Here is a 14,542-nt window from a genome sequence, read left to right as displayed (position 1 = left end):
TTATCAGGAAGGAGGCATTCTTTCACAAGTCACTACAACTTACTCATGAACACATCTTAATGCTAGACTACCCCCAGGCAGTAGCATAAGGAATTCCAGACCTTATGTGAATAAAAAAATTATAAAAAGAAAGATAAAAGATTTTGGCAAAAACAGGAACCTACCAGAGATTACTGAGAGGGGACATGTCTGCATCTACAGTTAGGGATACAATAAAGGGCACTTGGTAACCCTACTTTAAAGATTTACAGCTAAAGCCTTCACTAGTGATTTCTGTATATCATAAAACTGAAGCTGCAGACTTAATTTTCAGACAGCAACTTTTTGATATACGAGCAAAACCCCGTGTTATCATGGCAATTTACCAAATCCTTAAATTTTCTCTGGTTTACATGGAGCTGATTTCCTCCAGGGAATGAATGTATAGGGATTCAGCTGTGTGGATTTTTTCTCTTCACCTGGATGCTGCTGGTGCTTCCTCTCCTGCTGCTGTTCCGACTCTCATCAGCTGTATTAGAATTAGAGCAGATGGCATCAAAGCCCAAAATTCCTCCAATGCAGTCACCAATGAGACACACCTGAGAAAATAAAAATATGTTTTTAGGAGATGTAGCAAGTATGTTAAAATAAAGAAAAAGCATCACAGCACTGCAGAGGAGTTGCTGTCTTACTCCATACCCTTGTTCCTGTTTTTTACACCTTGATTCCTATTGCAGCTGAAAATGTGTAGCCACTTTCTGCCACATCCTTTTATCTCCAGACATACACCCCATGCCAACAATATCTGTCCCAGGGACTATTTTGACCAGCTGGGAGTTCTGCCAAACGGACTAGAATTCTTCCAGTCATTTGCAGCCAGATTCCAGCTTGAAAAGTCCAGATCACCGGACAACCAGTCTCTCAAAGATTTCAAGCCACTGAACATTTCCTTCAGAGTCATACAGGGAAGAGGATCTCAACAGATTAAAAACAGGTTGGTACTTCCCTATCAGGACAAGGGGACAGAACTTTTAAATGAGATATTAAGCAGAGAGATTCACTCTTGCTTCACATTTAATATAAACATACAAGCTACCTTCAAAGTGCGGACCTGGGAATTAAAATACAAAGTACTAAAATTGGGAATTCAATAGCTGGGAGTAATTTTATGGAACACTAGAATCTACCTCACAAGCCAATTCCACTGAACACCTCTCCATCCTGTAAGAGATCATTCTTTCTCCCTGTCCCCCTGCCTGTGTCTGAGGATGAGTAATCACTGTATTATCTTTCTCCTTGATAACAATCCCCACGGTTCCACAGGTTCCAGCAACACTTTCTCTCCAATTCTCAAACTGCAGCAAACGTCTAGTCTGCTGTTCCCAACTCCAGTTCGTTTAACAGAAGACATTACCTCTCCTTACAAACCTTAACTTGCTTCTAGCCTTAATTCAGCTTGGCTACAAGCTTTGGATAACCACATGTTGTGCACAATTTCTTCAGTGAAACATGTTAGGAAAAGCAAGTGCTTCAAGATGCAGGTAGGGAAAAACCTCAAACTTCTCTTAGGGCGTTTCCACATACCACACTCTGTTAATTGAGTGCATTTCTTGGGACAGAAACAACCAACCAAAAAAATCAAAATACATTAATGTAACATCTAGCCTAAGACAATCCTGATTCTAAAGTTGTATAAAATTGGAACAGCATGCTGATTTAGTCTCTGTGTTTTAAATTCGTACACCACACAATGAAGCCCACAAAGAACTGAAAATTATAGGATACAGTTAACCTTAACAAAATTAACATCACATTTGTGGGGGATTAATAGTATCTCCTTCAATTTACCATTCCATTTCTAATCCTCGTTATTACTGGCATTAAGGTAATGGAATTAACTTGTTCCAGATGCTGCATAAAACCAAAAAGGCAATCTCTGATCTAATGAACTTGCAGTATAAATGGACAGAAAAGAATGAAATATGAAAGATACAGACAGGGTGGGGGTCATGTTATATGGTATGTATTTCAGAAGTACAGCACTTAGTCAGATGTAGAGTTGAGATTTCTGTATAAGCACCAAAGCAAAGCACTGTAGACAGCACAGGAAAGTCATTTCCATTTAAACAGTACTGGTAATTGTTGATGGTGAAAATTCTGTGGCGCATACAGAGGTCATGCAGACTTTTTCCACATGAAATATTAATATATAAGGTTTGTAAAACACACCAAGGAGACTTCTTTGTAGCTTTGTCAAAGAAAAAACCTGTAACACTCAATTTCTATTGAGAGAACTGTTTTCACAATTATTTCTGTAACTGGTATAATTCTTCGTTACAGAATCTCACCTTTTGTAATGTCCTGTCACTGCAGCTGGGCTGGTTTTATGCTTCAAGAAATAATAGTTCACTATGGATATTGAAACTGGCTTCAATCCAAAGTTTAGTCTAAAAATACTGATATGCCACAGCATAATGTTATTACTGTTATGGAAAACAACTTGTTTGTGTAATAAGATGCATGCTTTCCTTCAAAGATTACACTGTACTCTATACTAAATGTCATTTTTTTTCTTTTTCTGAAGTCTGGAGGTCACTGGACTTTAAGGGGGTGCATGTTTCCAGCTACATAGAGGGCCCCATCACAAAATATTTTCAGTAACTCACACAGTGTAGCAGTATCATATTTATTCTATGTGAAGCAGTAAAGTACTGGGTTTTGTAGTCTAAAGATGAAGCAGCAGGAACAGGAACTGTGACACATCAGCTGGAAGAAGTCTGCAGGTGACTTCACTGAGGAGTGGATCACACCAGAAAAATTACATGGCTCTCCCAATTACACAGGAAACCTGCAACAGTGCTGGCAACTGAGTATTTGTTTTCTAAGTTTTTTTACTGTCAATTGTTTTATTACTACTGTAATGAGGGCAAAAAAGAAACAGCAATAGTTAAATGTTGGATTCCTTATGCTCTCAGCTCTTACCAACCGAGTAAGTTCAGGTTAGATAGGCATTTCTGGAATCCTGTGCAGTTTCTCATGCTGGGCACTGAGAAGGCATTTTTGCACAGGTAACCCCATGCTAACATTCACTCATCATATCTGCAGCATCGTCCCACACTCATAACTCAAAATCCTCAACACAATGGCTTAAAAAGAAATAGCCTTGCTCCAAAGGAATTTTACTTTGACGGAAAACAGTCTTACCTGTCCATTAAAACCAGCCCCATCTGTAGATTTGAGAAATTCATTGTAAACTTGATTGGCTCTACTGATCACCATGGCAATAGCATCCTGGTACTGAGGGGATGAAACAGCCAGCAAGGGCAAGGCAGCCAGTGGGATGTGGTCTTCACTGCTGCTGAGACAGCTCTCATCGTAGCTGTAGGGATTTAGGCTAGAGAAGGACATGCTATCCTCAGAGAAATGCAAGAGGCAGCACACAGCATTAGAAAATGAACAGGTACTTATTAATAGAAACGGGTCGGGCTACTGCATTTCACAATAAGAGAATACAGGAAGGATCATTTTCTCACAGAATTCAGCTGCTTTAAAAAATCAAGGAGTTACTGCTTTATGTGAATGAGATCATGGTAGAAGGCATTTCTGTAGTTAAACATACTACATGCAATTTTTCCACATACAAGTAGACATAATTTAGAACAGCAAAGAGATTATTCTGTTTCAGGGTGTTTTTTTCCCATATAACAACTTACTGCATCGAAGAATGGGACCCAATCATCACAATGGAATAGTGTGACAGATTTTTGTGTGGTTTTGAGTGAATTATTGTTCAAAAGCATCCAAAAACATTTTTCCCAGTGTCCCATCCTTTCCAAAATATGGAACAAGGCTGCACACATTCTGAAATCACATGTAAATGTTGGCATAGTAACATTCTGCATAAAGGAGGTAACTTGACTGAAAGCACAAGCTTAAATTTTATAGGATGTCAGTTTTATTTTAGCTTGGAGGTGCACCCTGCAAGTTTCTCAGTAAATCTGCCCATCGTGTCGTGACTGATTTTTATTGATGAGTGGGGAAAACAATTCACAGAGAGCCAAAGATGCAAGGCACGTTAGTGTGTTCTCTTACAGGAAGTTGACTGTCCTTTAGAGATTAAAGGAAAGTCAGATGTAATTCAGATAATTCAGTTCATCCAAAGCTGCAGGCAGGCAACTTCAACACTATTCTGCAGCCACTTTCTTTAGGAATTTGGTGGTCTGTAACAATATTAAAAAGCAAGCTGTCCAAGATGGAATTAGTCTGTCTTTGCTAAAACCTGCATCCTTGAGACTATTACCAGGGTAATGGAAGAACAGAAGACTTGCGATGCTGAAGTATGGAAGCTGGTCGGTGTTCATGTCCTGAGCCTCACGGGAATTTCCACACTTCTCTTGCTGAAACACTCCAATGATTTGGTATTTTTCATCCAAAGCAGTGTAAAAGTTTCTATGTCCTGGAGCTCAGCTGGTCTGCCAGGCTATGTCAATTTACCAATTAACACAGCTCCACTTTGCCAGCTGATCTGATCATCCAAATGCACAGCAGACATACAGTTATGAATACTAATTCTCAAAAAATGAAAACCAAACCTTAAAAACCTACATAAAAAGGCCTCATTTACTATAACAATTGGCAGGTAACAACTCAGAAAGGGAAAGGGAGAAACACAGGAGGAAAAAAATTATGAAGTGAATGTTTGAAATCGAAAAAAAAAAACCCTGCATATATTTTCATAATAGAAGTAAAATGCAAACAATATTCACAAGAGAACTACACAAAATAGAGTCAACAGAAAAATAAACAGCTGGTCTTTTTTTTTTTCATAGCTAAAGGAATATAGATCAAACTGAATTGAGCAATTATCATCTAGACTGGTTTAGAAATGAGGGTTTGGGTTTAATTCCAATTTATTTTATTATAAAGGTTGAAGCCACAGAGACCTCCGTTGTTGCTGTAGACACAACACAAAGGGAAGAAAGATCCAGACCACTGATAGAGCGTATGGATGAGATGAAGTTGTGTATCACAGGAAAAGTGCTAAGTATTAGTGCTGAAGCTGAGACAAACACGTAAAATATCAGCACTGGGGCTGAGAGGAGCACAAGTGTTGTTATCCTGATGCATCAGCAGGACACTGCAGGTCAGTCCAGCGCTTCAGCTTGGAAACATCACCCTTGCACAAAGGCTGGAGATGGAGAGGGAAATCACAAGGAAGCAGCTGAAATCACTAAGTGTAAGAGACTGACAGATAAAGTCACCAGCGTTAGACCCTAACACCTCCCCGATGAACGGCAGCAAACGACGAGGCTGCAAGACAGAGCTGGTCTTCCATGGCAGGTAAGAGTACCCATGGCTCCTGGGGGAGAGGCAACTGAGGGCACAGTGGCATCTGCCAGCAGGGATAACGGAGGCTGCACCACGGAGATGGGGGTGAGGGGATATTCAGCCCAGGGGGTGGGGTGAGGAAAGAAGGAACAAGGGAATAAAAGCTGAAGCTGAAAGCAGAAAGCATCTGGCTAGATGCAAATCAAGACAAAACACTGGTCCCTCCTCAAAACTTCCTCAGGCCAGCAGTCCCTGACCATGGCAGAGATGAGAGGAGAAAGCAGAGGGGGAAATCACCCATATGGTAACACTTGTTTGGATAACTGTCACACAACAGTTTTTTGACAGTTATGGTTTGGCTGTCTGCACTCCACACTGACACTCTTAGGGACATGCTATTGCTGTTTCTGAATGCCACACTATGCTTTTACTTACTCCACTTTCAGGATAAAATAAAAACAAGGAATAGGAAATACTCAAATCATAATGACTGAACTTCTCCATACATTTTCTAATCAAATTATAAAAGTATTTTAAAAAATTGATGAGGCAAATGCAACACTGAGAGTTTACACTGCAGGACCCACCACTGTACAAGGAGCATGCAAGGGGCTGAGCACTTCAAAACTTCAATCTCATTTGATTATTCATATGTGTACTTTCCTACTTAAGTGTTTGCTTCCTAAATGTAACTTCTGTTTTGGCCTTTTTTTCCTTCTCTCTCCGTCCCCTAACCCCCCAGATTTGCAATTACTGTTCTCCAGTTTGGCTAACACTGTAATTTAGGCGCTCTGGTCTGGGGTATGAACCAGTGTGTGCTCATCAAATCATGTGCTATAAAAAGCGTAACAGTTGATCCATGCTGGGATATTTTTCTCCCTGACAAGGGAAGAGGTGGGTCTCAAGTCATCTAGCTGGAACAAGAATGTGCCTTAGTTTTAACCCTTACTTGTCCTTAGCAGCAAAGATGGAAATAAGTGTCACAGGAGACGAGTCATGCATGATAAATTTACACAGGTTGCATAAACACTGTCTTTCTGATTTAGATGAGAGATACAGGAAACTGAAAGTGATGGGAGTAGATGGGAGCAGACCAGATTAAACAATCTGAAACACTTACTAGACAGAGTGATATTGCCCTGAAAGATCCTTTTCCTTTCTGCCACTATTTGCAAGGCAGGGAGGAGAACTGCATAGGTGCATTCAGATGAAAAGTCCCAGTGGAATCCCTCTGAACCCAGGCACTCAGTACACAGACACAGCATAATTCAAAACCTATGCCAAGGTAAACAGAGGGTTGTACTACCTTGGCACACACTATGCATGCACATTCAGAAAATGGAGGATACATTCAAACCAAGCACAAAATCTTGTGCTGCTGCTGCTGCTGCTTAGTCAGTCATCTGGCTCCCCCTCGATGAAACATCACAGTAATTAAAAACACACTTCCTCCCCTACAGTTTGCTAAATGGAATGGTTACCACAAGTTTATGTTCCACAACTGCATCCTGGAGTTCTGGCTATGAAAGCTGCTGGTATGAAGCTGCAGAAATGTGAGTGCAGGGAATCATCTCTCCTTTCGTCAGCCCCAAATGGGTACATCACAAGCAGCTCCATGCAAGAACATACCACAGCAATACCAATCTTATGTCAGCGCTGGGAATGATTCCACAGGACATTCAAACATCCAGCTTGGCTATTTTCAGTCTGGCTGAATACCATGTGCTGCAACAAGAGGGAATCAAAAACCAGAGAAAGCAAGCAGGAGCTCTGTTCATTTGGGCTGCCAGCACACACTCTTCCTTCCACTCTAGCAGCTCTTCTTCCAGATAGTCGAGACCTGCAGGCACTGCATTATGGGATGCCTGAGAGACACTACCAAGCCCCGTGCTAATCAATGGCCCAAATGAGCAAGGGTGATCTCCCAAACACTCTTCAATGCTTCACCTCCTCTTCTACTATCAGTACTCTTCCTTTACAGGGCAGCAACTTGGACATACACACACCTCTACTCTCCTGCTTGTTTCAGTGTATTCCCCCTGATGCAAACAGCCAGGCACACCTTCCACCAGTCTGGTCTGCACCCTGCCACCTCTTCTTCCTATATCCTTGTCACAGCTTTATGTCCACCTAGTATTTCAGAACTTTAATGTATTCCCCATCTGTCCTCTCTAACTCTGTCATCTGGGCAGCAGGCATCACCATTGCTGCATCTTATGGTCCAAAACATGGTTGTAGACCTCCTCAACTCTTCTGTAGGGTTTTCTGCTCTACATGAGGTTCAAATATAACCTTGGGCAATATACTGCAACAAAAAAGACTATAAAAGTGACCATCACTTAGGAAAAGCTCCTCTTTGCTTAGAAAAGAAGAAACCAAGTGAATCTGATTCTCTCTTCCCCATCACTGCAGAGTTCACTAGTTATTCCTCGTTTACACTTGTAAAGTTGAAGCAGGCCCAAGAGCATGTGTTTCTTTCTCCTTTCTCTCTCACACCATTTGAAATATTTATATCAAGGAAAATATCACTAAGGAAAGAAATGTTACCTGAAAAGGTTCTCTCATCTAATGAGAGAATTGCAAGACTGAAAAAGTGGGTAAGGAAGAGCAGCTACTGAAGTGGATACATCCAATGGAAAATTCCATTTGTTATTTCTAAATTAATTTCACTAGAGCCATGGGGATAAATAACAACATCAAAAAGATTTTAAGATTTCAATCCTTTTTCTTACTGAATATTCTGTATCTGTTCAACTATCTTCTAGACTACTGCTTGGGCTAGCAGAACTAGAGCGCAATCAGAACTACACTACCAGAATTGATGGAATATAATAGATTATCATTACAATGATGTGGAAGCCAATCATACAGCACTCAAAGGAAAGTTTGCTCACCACCTGCTAAAACTTCCACTCATTTAGTGTGAAAATAATGCTGCATAGAAAAGTTGTTTCAGTAGGGGAAAAAAAAGTAAAATTAAGTTGGTGACACTATTGCTGCTATGGTCCTCATTTCTGTATGAACCTTATAAGGCTGCCTGGCCATTTAATAGGCTTGGAATGAAAGTGTAACATCTTGATCATACAGGCTAAGATCAGCCTTTGTTCCTCAGTGATGATAATCTGACAAAGAAACACCCAGATCACTCTCCTTCCCTCATGAATCATCTCCTCTCATGCTTAACAAGGTACCAGTTGTCAGAGTAAAGTCTTGGCATAGCTGTTTCCTTTCCAGCTTGCAGGGAACAGGCCTTAACCACAGTACCCTCTAACCCCTACATCCCTTAGGCTTTTCCGATATATCCTAGGCTAGAGGCACAGTCTAGACAGCAGAAATCTCCCTGTTTCTTTCTCAGGCCTTATGTTAGATCTTTGGCTAATGACAGAAAAATTCCTCCTTAAATCATTTTAGCCTTGTTTCTGTTCAACAAATTTGAGAAGTGAGGCACTGACAGACTGATTTTCTCATTTATGGTCAACCAGGAAATTTGTTACAGACCCAAGAATAGTATCCGTATCTCCTGATCCCCAAGTGGACACTATAACTAGAGTCCTATTTCCTCTCCTGAAGGAACTGCTACATGTCATTTTTCACATCTCACACCATTGTTGAAAAGAGTGTATATCTGTAATTGTTAGTGCCATACACATAACAATTGTAAAATAGTAGTAATAGTTTTGCAAGGTGACAATACCCTTCATATGAGCGTGCACACAGGGACTTCAACACGTACCACTGTTGATGCACAGTTAACAGGTCAAAGTTATATTCTTGCTTTGAGTGCAGAAGTGGTGGAATCACCATTCCCGGAGGTATTTAAAAGACGTGTAGATGTGGCACTTAGGGACATGATTTACTGGTGAACTTGGCACTGTTAGGTTTACGGTTGGACTCCATGAAGTTTTGTCATCTTAGAATGTAAAAACCATGTTTGTATGTAAATTCTCTCTCACCAAGAAGACGTGTTGAATTGCTCGTTTTAAATATTTCTTTCTGTTCTCAATTTTCCAGGGCAAAGCAGAATTTACTTAAATCAGTCTAAGTTTCTCAGCAACACTTCACAGTCTCCACTTTATTCCTAAACCAATGTTAGCAATATGCCATTTTTGTTTCTAAAAGAGGAAGCATTAAAACTATCAGGAGGGTTTGCGCAACATCCTGTCCCTACAATGTCCAAATAATGAACAGATGAATAAGACAGACAGATGTCAGCTGGCATATTTGGATGCAGATCTAGTTAAGTTTCAATTTTAAAGTAAGATGAAAGTTGAATACTGATATTTTGGGGTCACATTAGGCAGGTGGAGAGGGGGCGAAGAGAAGTTAACAGTTATCAGTTTTCTTCTTCTGTCCAGATTTCTTCTGGATTATTTTTTTTCCCTCTTGGATGCATTTGGACAACAGGTTTTGGTTTTTTGGGTTTTGCTCTGGGTTCGCTTTTTTTTCTTTTTAAACAAATATATCCACTTAGAAAAGGATGAAAGATTGTTTCACATCTTGCAGTAAGCAGAAGATTAAGAAGGATTTGCAGCATTTCATTATGAGAAAGACAGGTCACAGAAAGCCATTCAAAACCACACTGCAAAGCCAAATATTAGAAAATGCAAATCAACTTACTTGGAAACAAGAGAGAAAGCTGCTGAACAGATTGCTGGGCAGGGAACAAGTCTGATTAAGATGTGGCCCAAAGCAGCAGGAAAATGGGCTCGTGTCACTTTCTCAAACACAGAACTGAAGGTGTTGATGTCTGCTAGCTTGCTGCTGTGGTCCCCAGCGCCAGTGTCCAAGATGTTCCCCCCATGTAGGATCAAAATTAGCACATGAGTTTTGCAGTTCTGGTGTTGAACTCCTTCCTGTGAGAAAAAAAGGGAATAAGAAGGGAGGAAGCATTTTTACGGACAGTGCTGGTATCAACATCTACAAGCAGTTAGCAGTGATTTTTAACCCCCCACCCCCACTGTGATCCTTCTGTGATATTTGCCCTCGTGGGGCGGGGGGCAGTGTGTGTGTGTGTGTGCGCGCCCCGTGTTCCATTTAATTCAAGTATGTCTGAACCAGGTAGAGCACACTATGCTCTGACAGAAAACCCCTGCAGCACAGATGCAGGTTTCAGATCAACAAAGAATATAAACAGCTTTGTGTACATCAAAAGCTACTTTAAATATCTTGAGACTGGAGAAGAGTTCCAACATCCACAGACAGACTAAGCGAACGTCTGTCTAGGTACCATGAACGAGGCTGCTGCATTTACTGGAAAGGTTCTAACTCAAATCATCACAGGTTCTAAAAAGACAAACTTCTCTGCCAGTGAAAACATCCAACAAAAGCAGATGATAGAGTTATCTCAGCCTTTTGAGACTAGCAACTTCATATTAAAATGAAAAATGGGGCTAACTTACCCAGACATTTACTGAAAGAGTAAAAAATGTATCATTGCTGATATCCATAAACCTCACAAATACATTTACAAACATGTGAATACGTGCATACACAGACGACAATCAGTGTGCTCTGCAGAATAAACAAGATGTTATCTACTTGAGACTGGAAAAACATTTTGAATGTCTCACAACTCCACTTGTTTTTTTTCTTTACCCCTTGAGAGTTACGTGCACTCAAAGAAGAACTCAGTAATGCATTAAAATATTAGGAGATCTTTACTGCCATTTTCTTCTTCACTTTAGATCACATGATTCCTGGAGACTTCTAGTTCCTGACCAAATATGAACACACAATAAAAATAATGGTAACATTTTTTGTATTTGTCTGAGGGTTGTTAATTGCTAGATAGGGTGATATACTGAGAATCAGGCAGTTCTGGACACTTTATTCTTAAATTCCGTAATGAAATCCACAGTCTTCAACAGTAAATACAAAATGAGAATAATTTCTCTGAGTTTAACAAGAATAACATTAATCAGAAAAGCTAACAAGAAAACACACACACACATACATTTCAGGCTGCAGTTTAGTGGGGGGTAGGGGTGGAAATGTTGTTGACATGGATAAGACAAAGAAATTGGTAACTTCAGCACCTGTATAATGGTGACAGAGAAATGTTTGAAAATAAGAGAATTTTAAGTTGTTCCATAAAGCCACTATATCTCTGTTCAGCCCATAATTTTTAGTGTCCAGTTTTGCTGACCTGCCTTGTATCTGCTTAAGTACTGGATTTTACTAGAATTTTTAAGGTTTCACTTTTCCTTGCTTTACAATTTCACTCTCCATATGGTCCCATTCCAGTTATTCAGAAGAGAAATTTAATTGCCTTTAAAAGCTAAGAGTAGCTCTTTCTGCAGCCAATGCCAGTTTGTAAATAAGTGGCACTGCTGAGGGGTTGGTGGAACTGAAAGCTTCAAAGCAGAGGGAAAAACTCAAGTGGGTCAACATTGCTAAAGTCTCTGTTACAAAAAGTCTCTCACCTGGATTTAACTGGTATCCTTCAAGGGAGGACTCAAAGGGAATGCAGTTAATTTGCATCTCAGCAGTTCAGCCATGACTGAGACAAGGGGCTCAAGAGCTAATCAAAAGGACACCTGAAGTCAAAGACTGTCATCATTTTCAGGGGGCTGTAGGATTAGAATTCTTCAAAAACAGAAAAGTAGACATTTCCGTTGCCTGTCCTATGTGTGGACAGAGGACCTTAATCAGTTAACTGGAAGGAACACAACATGTTTAGATTCTTTGCTGCTTCTAAAAAAAAAAAAAAGCAATTCTGCTACTATCAATTTCATGACTGCTGCTGAATCTGCTTCACAAAACCTGCATTTCCACTGAAGTACTAAGTAGAAATAACAATTTCTCTTCAGAGAACTGGGTCATATTTCCACCCAAGTTAATTATGCAATGTCTAAAAAGCTTGTGATGATTTTCAGTGCACCTACTGAACAAGGGAAAGACACATTAAGCCACCAAATGGGTTTGTAATTCCGTAATAACAATATCAGAGCCTTTCCACATGTCTACTCCTTGGAAATCAGCACGTTTTGGGAAATCTCACCTCACTGTCCTCGTGTATTTCAATACTGCCTTGTGCTGGGACCCTCTGTTTTCTTAAAGAGGCTCTATATAATTCACCTGAAATGAAAAGAGACATAATTGATCATATGAATATTTGGCTACCTCATCTCTTACAGCCATCTATGGAGGTAAGGCACATTTCTACTTTCAAGACAGAAAGATCTGTTCATGGAAAATCTTGCAGACAAATAGAACAATAGACAAGGTTTCTTGCAGCCCTACATATTACAGAGTCTCTCCTGTTGTTAACAGCAACACTTAGAACAGGATTCAGGTCCTTATACAAAGGTGTGCAGTACTGGCACAGCTGCTGTTGGTCACCTGTGCCTTTCTGGAGCAGCAGCAGCAGAACCCAAGGGAATGTGCTCTTCCCTTCTACAGACAGCGATGAAATTCTAGAGAAGATGTGAATCCTCCTATCTCTGTAACACCTTCTTCCTCTCATGGGGGAGGAGAAGGCTTTGAAACCCCTCTGAATGTTGACACCAAAAATCTGTAATTTAAAACTTCAGCTGACTGTGGTGTTGCAGTCTTAAAATTCTACTCACCTCACGAGGGTTAGCTGTTCTGAGAAAAACTGGGAGACCTTCCTCCCTCCATGACAGACACAAGTTTTAGGAGTTAATGAGAGAGGATTGTACTAAATAATAATACCAAAGTGGTTCACTAACAGCTTTCTGGATTTAAACACATTTTCCTCTGTTTCTTCCAGCATGTCAGAAGAAAAATGCATCACATAATGCTATAGATGACTCAGTTTACTTTTTCTTTTCGGCATTCTGAGTTCACACCCTGTTTATGGTTCCACTCCGTTTGACATATGTTTACAGGCAGTCTGCCAGACCCTAAGAGAGCGGACTGTAATTGTCACCTCACCAAGAACACCAGTTAAGCCAGGTCTGGCCAGGTTATTCTAAAAGCACTGAATTTAGTCCAAAACACATTTCAAACACTCCCTACTCTTCTGCATTAGGATTGAGAGCTAATTCTACAGCAGATTCTACCACTATCATTCCTTATAGCCACTGGAAATTTATTTAACCTCTGTGGCTGTTTCAACACATTTTAAAGCAAAGTAATTATTCTTGCATTTCTGGCAGGCAAGGATTTAAAGGATTAGGCATTTAATACTTGTATAAAACAAAACAATACAACAACAAAAAACAAAACACCAGAAAACAAACACACCATCAACAACACACACCCACAAACACTGAACTTCCACCAAATGCAATTGCTTTCTGGAAGTCTCTGCAATTTAAAACTGCTTCTAATTAAGCACTGTTTCCAAAAGCCTGCCCAGAAGACTCGCTTTTTTCTGAAGGTCATCGTACCAATAAGTGTCAGTTTTTTAACAGCTAAGCTCATAACAGAACCAGTACCACAGAAACACTAGTTTTGTGTCATGAAAAAGGATTATTCAGGGCCATGAGGCACCACCTTAATAGTGAACCACAAATATTTACCTTCAAGAGAATACTGAAACAGGAAACCCAGGACTTATCACATGCTCCCAAATCTCTGCAGTTATCTATACAGTGCAATGCACCAGTCAAAATACTTCCTCGGATTACTTGGGTGCTGTTCCTTTGAAAACCTTGTTCTAAAGATACACTTTTAGACAGCAGAGAGGGTGGTTTGCTTTTTCCTTAATGCATCAAATGTCAGGTTGCAGCATAGTTCCTTGCTTCGCACACACAAAACTCACAGATAACTGGACACTATGATTCTAGGTATTGTTTTAATCACAATTTCTATACTGTTGTTAGTTATGACAGTAGTTTCTATAGTATTGTTAGTTGTTATGACAGTAGCCCACTGTCACAAAATTGGGCTTCTTTCAAAACTGCTTTCTCACTTCAGCTGAGAAAAAGAAAGAAAAAAGCGTGATATCAACTTGTAATATTAGAGAGTACAGAAATGATGACACACAGATCAGGCTACGGAAGCACACAAGGTATTCCTTTCTTTCAGACATACCAACGTGCACAGTTCAACTGTTTTCAGAACACTGCTACACTGCCAAAAGTTCAGGCTGTGGTAACGTTAGAATGTATACTGTCTGGTTTTGAAAATCTGCAGCTAGAAGTACAGTTTCAACATAAAAAGAATGAGGAAATCAAAAACAAAAACAAAAAAACCTAAACCAGTCCCACAGTGGGGGAGGCAGGGGGCTGTGTCCTGCATGTAGCATTTCAAGAGATTTGCTGATTGT

At 40.1% G+C, this 14,542-nt stretch overlaps 1 protein-coding gene across 5 annotated transcripts in view; it reads right to left on the bottom strand.

The window, feature by feature from the left end:
- Positions 1-14,542, bottom strand: part of PITPNM3 (PITPNM family member 3) — a 114,673-nt gene that overhangs the window by 39,451 nt on the left and 60,680 nt on the right. For all 5 annotated transcript variants that reach the window (XM_074844950.1, XM_074844951.1, XM_074844952.1 and 2 more), the window contains 4 exons: positions 12,308-12,384; positions 9,925-10,160; positions 3,184-3,373; positions 459-578 (listed from right to left, as the gene is read on the bottom strand). In XM_074844950.1, coding sequence (XP_074701051.1) covers positions 459-578; positions 3,184-3,373; positions 9,925-10,160; positions 12,308-12,384 — 623 coding nt within the window. The remainder of the gene's footprint in view (positions 1-458; positions 579-3,183; positions 3,374-9,924; positions 10,161-12,307; positions 12,385-14,542) is intronic.

Source organism: Strix aluco, chromosome 19, assembly GCF_031877795.1.
Source record: "Strix aluco isolate bStrAlu1 chromosome 19, bStrAlu1.hap1, whole genome shotgun sequence".
Taxonomy (NCBI): domain Eukaryota; kingdom Metazoa; phylum Chordata; class Aves; order Strigiformes; family Strigidae; genus Strix; species Strix aluco.
The sequence above is the reverse complement of the archived record's forward strand: the minus strand, read 5'-3'. Positions and strand labels throughout refer to the sequence as shown.